Source organism: Lemur catta, chromosome 13 (assembly GCF_020740605.2).
Source record: "Lemur catta isolate mLemCat1 chromosome 13, mLemCat1.pri, whole genome shotgun sequence".
Lineage (NCBI taxonomy): Eukaryota > Metazoa > Chordata > Mammalia > Primates > Lemuridae > Lemur > Lemur catta.
Window position 1 is genome coordinate 14,227,034 of NC_059140.1, and position 12,022 is coordinate 14,239,055.

The 12,022-nt window shown below is 37.7% G+C and overlaps 1 protein-coding gene across 1 annotated transcript in view; it reads right to left on the reverse strand.

Moving 5' to 3' along the window:
• The window catches only part of MYO16 (myosin XVI), a 476,542-nt gene that overhangs the window by 254,289 nt on the left and 210,231 nt on the right, over nucleotides 1-12,022 (reverse strand). Inside the window, exon 15 of the mRNA XM_045567153.1 lies at nucleotides 7,118-7,265. Within this exon, the coding sequence (XP_045423109.1) occupies nucleotides 7,118-7,265 (148 nt within the window). The remainder of the gene's footprint in view (nucleotides 1-7,117; nucleotides 7,266-12,022) is intronic.

A 12,022-nucleotide genomic window follows, 5' to 3' on the forward strand; every position in this document is an offset into this window, starting at 1 on the left:
AACATCTATACAAATAGAAGTTATATGGAAATACATTACAATCTATCTACAGGCTTCATGAAATAAATCTACACTATCGATGGTCTTCTATATGAGTAGCTATTTAACTCAGCCAGTTGGAAAATCAGTGGTAAGTTTGGGCAGTCACTCAGCAGACAGTGGAGGGGCTCTGCGTGCAACTTGGGCTTCCGGACGACTGCATCTGACATCAGGGATGGCCTCATTGGACAGCTGGGGACATTCCTGGTGGTTGGGGCAAAACAGTGGAAAGCACAGGGCTTCCTGTGGCGTCTGTGTGTGTGTGTGTGTGTGTGTGTGTGTGTGTGTGGGTGTGTGTGTGTGCGCGCGCTCCGCTCTCCTTCATGCCTCCTTCTGTCAAACAGCTCCCACCCCTACTCACGGGCCACAGGTACTGCCCCCTCTGACTCAGGGCCGGGCATGGGCCTGACACCTAGGCTGAGCCACCAAGATGGCCTCTTTGGGAGAGGAACACGTGGCTTTCTTCTCTAGAGCTACTAAATTAGGGAAGCCTAGGGCACATACGGTCGTAACTCCTCTCTGTGTTAGAAAACACATGCAGGTAAAACTGGTGTGTGTGGGTGGGGGGAGAGAGTGAGAAAGGAGAAAGGGGGGTGGGGCAGCATTTGAGCTTCCGGATTGCTGTCCTTCCCTGCGGCAAGCGTGACCTCTGCTCTCTTCCATTAAGTCATCTTCTCAATGCACAGTCCCACCCCCACCGCTTTTTCTTGTTTTTGTCCTTAAATGTATTAGAGTTGGGCATTTAAACTACCAATCAAAGAGTGAGTTATGATGAGCAGAAAATTTGAAACCAAATATACCTGGATTTGGAATTCACCTCTTTCATTTACTAAATATACCAGCTAAATATCCCTGAATAAGTAGCATATCTGTGCTTCAGACATATTATAAATAAAATTTAGGATACCCATAACTCTTCCATAGGGTTTTGAAGATTAATGAAAGAGGCAGAGCACAGTGCCTCCTACCCATGTTGTTTTTCCTCACTTTCCTTTTTTGGGGTCACATAACTCAAGAACGTAAGGAAGTAAGAAAGCCAGTAACTCTGACTTCTCCCTGTCGGCATTTCACAGTGAAGTTTACCTGCCCATTTATAGAGGTGGTCCAACCCTGTCCATAATTGCCTTCAGCTAGGGTAACAAAAGCTGTATTAGTTCCATTTTTTTTCTACTAGATAAAAGAAAGACCCAGAGTTGTTTTTTATAGTAATTAGAGATGACTTAGAATGCTTAGAATGTTGTAAATTAGTTTTGCTTCAGCAATTTTAAATAAAGACATAGGCATGTGCACTTTGACCTCGTGCTTACCCTTTCATTAAAAAAAAAAAAATCTCATTGACACAAGGCGACAAAGGCAGTGATTGCTGTTTATAGGCGGCGTTGTTGTGGAGACAATCTGGGGTTGAGGTTAAGAGTCAGCAGGACCCGGATTCAGATCTTGGCTCCTGGGTGACATCTCGTTCTCCATCCCCTCAACTATGCAATGTGGACACAGCTTCTTCCCATTCTCTGCTTAGTCAGGGTGAGGATTCAACCAGTGAAGGGAGAAAAGCTCTCAGACAATGCCTGGCGCATGGAAAGGACTCCTTAAATCTCACTGAGCATGACTGTGACTACCATTTAGACTATTAGTAACAAGAGTCAGAAACTGGTAAAGTGTTTGTCTTTGGAGCACCTTCAAGCTTTGCTTGCCTAAAAAGCGTGGCTGAGCATTTTATTCTATCACCTAATATGAAAACTTGCCTTGAAAGAGTATTTAAGTTTTCCCTCACCTGCTTTTAAAATTATGCAAAACTTTCCCAGATTAAGTTCAATGTTCACAATAAACTTCTTAGCAAAAAACAAACCTTCGCTGGGAGTTAATTGCCGTGGCTTCTCCTGTGACAGGTACCCTCCTCGGCAGGATCACAAGTTCAAACGCTGTGAGTCAGCAGCGTTCCCTTTCACTAACACACGAGGTTAGAAACAGGTCACACGCTCTAAGTCAAACGACTGCTTCCTGTCAGCATATAATTCAAAATCTGACCTTTACTGAAAAATATTATTATGCACCAACACAATCATTCCCATCGTTAGTCGATACTAACAGAGATTCAGAATGACTTTGTTGGATTTAGGAGCTAAACTTTTGTGGGACTAAACCCATATAAGTCGTTTCAAGTAGGTTGAAGATAAACAATGACTATTCCTAATTTCATTAAATCTCAATTTCCAAAACCATAAATTACCTTTATTTCCAGATGTGATGTTTATATTGCATACAAAATGGAAAAAAAAAATGAAATAGCACCTGTAAAGCAAACAGCCAGGCGGAAAAAAAGTAAAATATAGGGAGAACCATAAGTAAAATAAAATGCTTACTTAGTTGTAAGCATTTGTTTTTGTGATTTTTTCCTTTTTTTTTTTTTTTTTTTTTTTTGGCTTTTGGTTTTGCTTGTCTGATTTTGTGGCAAGCTCGCCACCTTGTGGAGTTCTAGATACATGCAGTCCTACTGCACAGCTCAAATGTTACAAATCTGGAGACTTGTTATTTTAACAATCTGTGGAGGAAGCGACTTATGCAGTGTTGGAAATATTATTTTCACTTAGTTATGCTATAGTGTTTATGTCTATAGCTTGAACATTTATATTCTACAGTTAGGCTTTTTCTAGATATTGTTCCAATGTTGCAAAGAGGAAAGTATTTTTATGTCCATTTTGAAGCTGAAATAACCCTCCATAGATTTTTATATGAAACTTTGAAAACTTTTAGTTCCAAAAACAGAGTCAAAGTTTAAAGAACAGTTTTGTAGCTTTAATTATAAAAGCATTAGCTACACCAATGTTTTCCTTTCTTTGGAGATCTCATCATGTAACAAGATATGATAAATATTGACTATTCCTTAATCTCAAGTTACCGTTACTTGTGTATTTCATTTTGTTTCATGTAGGTAATGAGTTGTTATGAACAAAGAAGAGACATATGAACTTGAAGGAAGCAGGTTTGTGATTTTTTTTTGGTAGTGTTTTCTTTAACAGTCAACATATAAATACTTCATCAAAATTTCACTATAAGCTCCACTGTGGAATAAGTGAATCAGCAGAGATGTTGTATTCAGATGGTAATATATAGGCTGGTTTGTTCTATTTAATGGAAAGAGCAACATCTTTTTAAAGAAAATCAGGTAAGTAGACATGATGATATTAGCATTCAATGATAGCATGCATATATAATATATGTGCATACATTGTGGGTATGTATGTGCATATATATGGCATTCTTAATATACTAGTATACTAGCATGGTATTAAGCACTTTACAAATAGCCTATGAACCCCAATTTTAAGGAGAAGATCCAGAAGGATAGTCAGTTTGTGAAAGGTTAGAAGGCTAAATTCAGATCTATATTTCTGATTGTAAACAAGCCAAACAATTCCCAAAATTATGAGACTCAATATTCACAATTACTAAACAAAGATTAGATCCCAACCCAAATTCAAATACAAACTCATATAAACTCCTCAAACTTGACCAACATTGTAAAAGTGAGAAGAACCACCAATATTATAAATGTGAGAAGACCCATCATATAACGTAAATCACAAAAATACTGTGACATATATAATATAACTTGCAAAACAGATTGTTTCATTATTAAAGAATTTATTTTTCTGTGGAATTTTCATTGTACAAATAATCCATTCGTAAAGATACAAATATCTTTATGAATCTGGAGTGGTGGTGTATATTTTCATTGGAAAATGTTGTTTTGAACCCATTTGATATTTAGAATACATTTTAATAAAATAACTGCTTTGTTCAAGAGAATTGAATTATTCATGATTTTCCTGAGTTCTTTCCTGTTGGAGCCCCTCATAAAGTCACCCCTGACTGTTTGACTTTCTAAATAGCCTAAGTGATTCCAAACTCTCTTTCTGCAAAGATAAATGAACGTCAGAATAGAGGTTTAATAAAGAAATCCTTGTTTTCTCCCACACACTCACATACTTCAAAAGAGTCATGCAAACCACAGATCAAGAAGTTGAATTGTTTCTTTGAATGGTAGATTAGATTATTGTCTTTTATTCTTCAGTGGCTCTATGTCTGCAATGCCAAGCACACACCCTCATGCACACACACAAAGACACACACAGACACAGATGCACTCTCAAAACCAAGTAGTGCTATATTGGCTTTGTGTTTTTGCTTGTTAGAAAGACCGGGTGCATAGAAACCCAAAGAACTTTCCTTCTTCACAGACTAGCCTCAAAATGCAGCTCATAGTATCCAATCTCATGTTTTTTCCCTGGAAGGACATGTTCAGTTAGAGATGTTCAAAGCAGAAAAATAAAAAGTTAATCTCAGGCCGGGCGAGGTGGCTCACGCCTGTAATCCTAGCCCTCTGGGAGGCCGTGGCAGGTGGATCGCTCGAGGTCAGGAGTTCGAGACCAGCCTGAACGAGACCCCTTCTCTACTAAAAATAGAAATAAAAACAGTTTATCTGGACAACTAAAAATATATATAGAAAAAATTAGCTGGACATGGTGACGCATGCCTGTAGTCCCAGCTACTCGGGAGGCTGAGGCAGTAGGATGCTTAAGCCCAGGAGTTTGAGGTTGCTGTGAGCTAGGCTGACGCCATGGCACTCACTCTAGCCAGGGCAACAAAGCGACACTCTGTCTCAAAAAAAAAAAAAAAAAGTTAATCTCGGATAAGAGGTTTTGCCAATACTGCTGATGCACAACTTATTCACTTTAGTACAAGCTTCTTCTTGTCTCTGTCTTTGAAATCCTCCTTTATAACATGAAGGAATTTGATAAAAAATATTTCTAACATTCTGGAAGTTTGGAATTTCTATGTTTCTATCACTTTTGCCTGGGCTACCACACTTCAATATTAAGGTTTTCTCTTTCTTCTAAATTTCTTTTGTATTTTGGAAATGGTAACCCCCAAAGTAGTCTTTCTTTTTAAATAATGCACCATTCTGATAAGGCTTTTAAAATGTCTTGTCTACTTTTCTCCTACTTAACATGACCAATTTTATCTACACCCCTGGGTGTAGCATTTTCACTGAAATTTAATGATAGTGATTAGTAACGCAATGGGCTATGAGCAATCCATCGTCTTCCCTGGCCCCACCTACCATGTGCACACCTCCAGCCACAGTGGGACAGATGATCGGTGGCTTCTCCCACCGGTTCTCAGAGGTCAGCCTGACATTGACCCCACCGCCTGGGAAATGCCTCACGGCTCCAGCTCCCACCTGACACCTCCACTCCATTTCCAGCAGGCGTCTCCACCTTGATCCCTCAGAAACAGCACGACGGCTTCTCCGGCTACACAGGTACCCTGCTTCTCTCCTAGCCCTGTCACACTGCAAATGGGTGCTATGTGTTGCACAGGCCACAGCCATAGAATTCTTCTTGCCTGTCTCTTTTGCTCACATCCCACGTTCAATCCATCCGCAAAGCCTGACTTCCAGCCCTCGGCCCACACCCTGCGTCTCAGCCTCCTCCCGGCTGCACTGCTGCTGCCTCCTCGGTGCCAAACTGCCTCTAATTCCCACACCAGACACTCGATCCCCACCCGGCTGTGCCCCCCCACAGTGACATCTCCACAGAGGCTGAGTCACTTTCAGAGTGAAACCAGTTCCCTTACGTCCCCCGCTCCCCCATCTCCATCACCTCCCATCGGCTCGCAACGGAATCCAGATTTCTGACTATGGCTGTCCTTTCTGTGTAGTGTCTACTCTTCTCCCTTTTGGCCACGGACTCTAGTCACAACTACAGGCCTTCAGGATTTTCCTTAAACACCAAATTTTTTCCCTGTACATTTTTGCCGACCTTGGACACCACCCCCAATACAAGATCTTTGCGTGGCCTTCTCAGGGGTCTGCACACCAGGTGCCACTTGAACGGAGCCCTCCCAATTAACCCCCGTAAAACAGGACACCCACCTCCATCTCCATCCCCAACTTTGTTTTACATCATGTCCCTTTGACTACTACCAACACAATGGCTAATGTCTCCACCGCCAGAATAGAGTGAATTAAGATGAAGAAATAACACAGCAACACAGAGAAGACGTGGAGATGGTTTTTCGCAGGCTTAAAGCAGCACATGCAAGTGTCAGCAGGGCTGACCCATGGGGAAAGCCCCATGCGTCTGTCTTTTCAGCCACCACTGTGGCCTCCGCCATCGTCTCGGCTATCCCTGTGTGCCTGTGAGTGTGCTTCCTCCTGTAGCAAACCCACACCATTCTCAAAGATCCGTAACAAACACCTGAGAAACCACAGATCCGGTGTTAGCATCACCTAAGGTAAATCCACGTCTCTTTCCCCCACCCCCAGCCACTGAACTCACTGGTGAGTTCGAGCCCATATCTAGTTCTCTCCTGCTACCTTTTCTCACCAGCTTCTCTTTGGGATTAGGTTTTCTGTCCTTTTCGTTTGTAGTTCTCATCCAAACCCCAGTCTGGACCAGTCCTTCTTGGGGCGGGGGGGGGGGGAACACACTGGACAAGGCAGCTGGCAGAAGCACACACATTGAGGAAACACTCTTCAGCTCACTCCTACGTGGCCTCTCCTTCCACCATCATCCCGGGACCACCACATCCTCATTTTGACACAAACGCTTTCTGCCCCCAGCGAAGAGAAGGAGCCTCTCAGTTTACATGTGTCATTCATCTTTCATCTTTGTGCGTTATGTAACCTCACCTGATGCTTAGGAATAATACTTTCTCAAACAATATTTCCCATTATTTCAAAAGAGGACCAAGCCTGGGAATGCATAACTCATGTTGGGTCCAAAACTAAAAAGGAACAGGGAAGTTTACATACACACTCATAGTTTTTATAGCAATCTAAAAACTAATGAAATAGAAGTATAGGTTCACACACACACACATGCAATTTCACCTAAACATTTAATAAACAGTTATAACTTTATTGTATGGATGATTCTAACAGTAGCCAACGATTATCTTTTAATCACCATTAATCACATTTCTACTCTGAGAAGTAAGCGGACAATGTAAGACTGTAAATTGCCACCACAATTTGAAGGCAGGACCATTAGATAGAAAATGCTTAGTCACTCACCGGTGTGCACATGAATTATTAAGATGAAGTCCGTATTTTTCTTCAGCAGATAACCCATCCATTAACAAGTAGAAAATGAGAAAATTGCTCTGGCCGAGAGGTTGTGAAACAAGTCTGGATTTCTCTAGCATATATGTATAAATTCTGGCTGGTTAAGAAAAGAAAATGGATTCTGTTAAATGGCATTATTAGTTTCATTTCCATAAATTTACACATATTAATTAATTACAAGATATGATAATGTAACTTCTTTTCCAACAGAGACATTTCTAAAACAATTAATAGACTATTTTCTAGAGCAGCTTTAGGTTTCCAGAAAAATTAAACAAAAGCTACCAAGAGTTCCAGTTATAGCCCCTTCTCCACTACCCCTAATTCGTTGTTTTCTCTATTATTGATATATTTTATTAACATGGTATATTTGTTAAAATTGATGAATTGTTATTAAGTAACTGAAGTCCATAGTTCAAATTAGTTTTTGCTCTTTGTGTTGTACAGTTCTGTGGGTTTAAAGAAATCTATATCAAGAGGGAGCCACTGTTATAGTATCATATAGAATAGTTGTGCTGCCCTAAACATCTAAAAATCCCCTGTGCTCCACTTACCCATCCATCCCTCTGCCCAAACCCCTGGTAACCACTGATCTTTTTATTGTCTCTATAGTTTTGTCTTTTGCAGAATGCCATATAGTTGAACTCAGTACATGTGGGTAGCTGTTTTAGACTGGCTTCTTTCATTTAGTAATATGCATTTAAGGTTCATTCATGTTTTTTCGTGTCTTATTAGTTCATTTTTTATCAGTGAATAATATTCCACTGTATCAATTCACCACAGTTTGTTTTTCCATTCACCTATTAAAGGACGTGCTGTTGGCTTCCAGTTTTTGCTACTATGAATAAAGCTGCTATAAACACTTATATGTAGTCATAGGTTTTCAACTCATTGAGGCAAATTCAAAAGAGCATGATTCCTGGTTCCTGTGGTAAGATTTTGTAGAAACTGCCAAACTGTCTTCCATAGTGGCTGTACCATTTTTTTTTTCATGTCACGGGCAATGAATAATGGTTCCTATTGCTGCATATCTTCCCCAGGATTTGGTGTAGTCAGTGTGTTGGATTTTAGCCATTCTAATAAGTGTATAATGGTATATAATTGATCTAATTTGCAGTACCCTGATGGCATATGATGATGAACATCTTCTCATATGCTTAATTGTCATCCCTCTCTCTTCTTTGGTGAGATGTCTGTTCGATATTTTGGCCATTTTTAAACTGCATCTTTTTTATTTATTGTTGAGTTTTAAGAGTTCTTTGTATATTTTGGATAGCAGTCCCTTAACAGATATATGTTTTGCAAATATTTTCTCCCTGTCAGTACTTTTCGTTTCATTCTCTTACCAATGTCTTTCACAGAGCAGAAGTTTTAAATTTTAATAAGGTTTAACTTATCAATTATTTATGTCACAGATTGTGCTTTTGGTATTGTATCTAAAGAGTCAATACCAAACCCAAGATTACCTAGAATTTTTCCTATGTCATCTACTAAAATTTTTATGCTTTTATTTTTACCTTCAGGTTTATGATAAATTTTGAGTCAATTTTTGTGAAATGTCCATGTCTAGATTCATTTATTTTTGCATGGAGATTTCCTGTTGTTTCAGTATAATTTTTTGAAAGATTATCCCCCATTGAATTGTTTTTGTTCCTTTAATCAAGACAAGGTGAATATATTTGTGTGCGCCTATTTATTCATGTTTTTTTCTGTTTAATTGATCCATTTGACTATTATTTCACCAATACCACACTATCTTAATCGTTGTAGATTTATAGTAAGTTTTGAGGTTGTGTCCGGTCAGTCCTCAACTTTGTTCTTCAGTGTTGTTCTGGATTTGCCTTTACACGTAAACTTTAGAATCAGTTTTTTGTCATCCACAAAGTAACTCTCTTGGATTTTGATTAGCATTTTATTGAATCTATCATTCAATTGGAAATGAACTGATATCTTCACAATATTGAATCTTCCTATCCATCTTTATTTATTTAAATTTTCTTTGATTTCTTTCATCAGAGATTTTAGTTTTCCTCATACAGATTTTATACATATTTTGTTAGATATACCTAAGTATCTCACTTTTTTGTAATTAATATAAATGATGTTATGTTTTTAATTCAAATTTAAATTATTCATTGCTGATATATAGGAAAGTGAATGACTCGTGTATATTAACCTTATATTACGCAATCTTCCTATAATCACGCATTAGTTCAAGAAGTATTTTTGTCAGTTCTTTCAGATTTTCTTCATGACAATCATATTATCTGCGAAGACTGACTTTTTCCTTCCCAATCTGTTTACTTTTCTTTCCATTTTCTTGTTTTATTGCATTAGCTAGTATTTCCAGTATGAGGCTGAAAATAAATAGTGAAAAGGGACATCCTTTCCTTGTCCCATATCCAATATCAGACTTTGATGAACAAATAAAATATAAAATAAGACTTGCTCTTGCCTATAACAAAGGTATAGAATTTTCCCCATTAATGTCTCACATTTTGAAATCTCCAGCCGTGATGATATTGTATATATTTATATACATTGTTTATAAAGAGCTCTGCTGCAGTCACTGACAAGCATTATTAGCAACCAGATCAGAACAGCACATGGCTGCACCCTTAAGGCCCAGGCATATAGAAAATGATCTCTCCTCTCTGCTGAAAACACTGGAACAAACCCACTGAAGCAAAGGGAAATGTAACCTGAATTTATGCAGATAGAACTTAATAAATGGAATGTAATTTAGGAAATTTCAAGGCCTGTATTTCAAGGCTCATTATAAAATGAGCTAAATTATGGATTATATCATAGTGACAGATACTGAAACAGATACTTCAACAGTAAAGTTTATAACCCAATTAGGACATGAGGTAGGTGATGTGTCTATAAAGTAATGTGTGCCCAATGTGAATAGGGTTTATTCATCTTCCCATTTACTTGTGACTTCACATGTGCAGTAGTAATAGGACTAATATATAGTGTTTATTATTTTGATCCTCTACTTTCAAGATTTCTCAAAAGAAAACAAAATAGAACCCACATCATAAATACATGGTGTTGAAATTTATTTCATGGTAGCTGAATAAAACCAACAATACCACAAGAATACAATATTGGAATCACAACCTCAATTTTGCTTTACAGATTAGGATTGGCAATGCAGAAGCTAGTGTTAGTCAAAATTATGGTTATGTGTTTGGCATTATAAAATTTCTATTGTTTCTGGGGCATCTTTTCACTTATAGGTTTATTCTTATTATGAATGATAATTCAACAATTATATGTTTGATTTGGAAATGCAAATGTGGATTACTATAGTTTTCCTCTTTGAAGTAAGAATCCATCATCAATTTTATTGGGGGGGTGTCAAAGAATGGCAGTTATTAGGAAAGCAAATTAATTTATTTCCTACATTTGAGCTATAAAAAAATTGTATAATGAATCTGCTAAGAATTATTCTAGAGTTCAGCCCCTAAAAACAAAAATGTGAGCTCACCCAATTTCAGTTTTATGCAGCAAATCTACTGTAACAACCAGAACTGCTATATACAGTGCTTTGCCTCTGGCTCATTTAGTGTCAGTTTAGCTCATCAGAGTCATTATCAGAGTTTTAAAAAATCAGAATTAATATCTCTTAGTAAGTAATATCTCTTATAACTTTTTAGAAAAGTTATCATGGGTACGTAAAGAAAGCTTCTTTCAAAATATCCCTTTAATTAGTGACATTAAAACTCAGAGGTGATGTTAGAATTAGAATGGGGTGGTGTTGGGTTCTGCAGTAGTAAGAAACGACAGTGGGTGTGCACGTATGTGTGTGTGTGATGTGTGTGCACATGTCTGCATTAATCAGGTGGTAATTTTAAGTTGAGGTTTTAATTTTGATTTCTTTTAGCTTTTTTCTTCTTAAATGAATTCTTTGCTGAAAACATTTTTGGTTTAATGTTAATAATAATAACGCTGAAGTAATTTACTGCTCAAGAGTATTTTTCTTTTAAATCTGCACACATTTGAAATAAACTGCCATGATTGCTCCCTTCCACTTTTTTCCTGGTCCTCAAGCATAAAACATCAGGGGGGAATGGAGGACTAAATGCTCATCATACCCCTGCACTTGGAAAAAGGGTTGGCTGACACCCACTTGTCCCAGCCAAGATACAAGCTTAATTTAAAGCAGTATTCAAATCTAATCAAATGCCACATCATGGAGTCACTTCAATGCCTTTCATTTAAATTCAAAAACAGTGTAATTATTAATCAACCTGGTTATCTCATCTCCAGCAGTGAATAAAATTGCTGTGGATTAGCAGGATTCTGATAAGTAGGATTTCAAAAAAAAAAAAAATGTCTTGAATGAGCTTTTGGATGGAAGCAAACAAAAGACAGCCAAAAATTCAAATTGTCATGAGGCTGTTAATGTTCCTCCAAATAGAGAAAATGCAGATTTTTGTTTCTGAAATGAAATTTTAATAATGAAAGGAAAATGATGGGTTTCTAACTTAAAGAGGTTTCAGGACTTATTCATGCAAGTGCCCATGCACAGAAAGAAACATTCCACTAACTGATTGATTTCTTGACCTCTCAAGACTTGTATGTTTTAAAAGCTCCTTTATGTCTGAAATATTCTTGACTAGAAATATACTTGTAATCTTCTACAAGTATCTATATATGAATATATCTTTCTCTAAAAGTTTTGGCACTGAAAAAATATAGATATTTGCACATTTTATACAACATAATTTGCAATAAAATATTTTATAGAGCTATACCAATTTTTGTCCATTATGAAAAGAGATAGGGAAAATAAGCTGCCCTCTCTTTCCAAGAAAGAAAAATTCCTGCCCCTGTCCTTCCAGA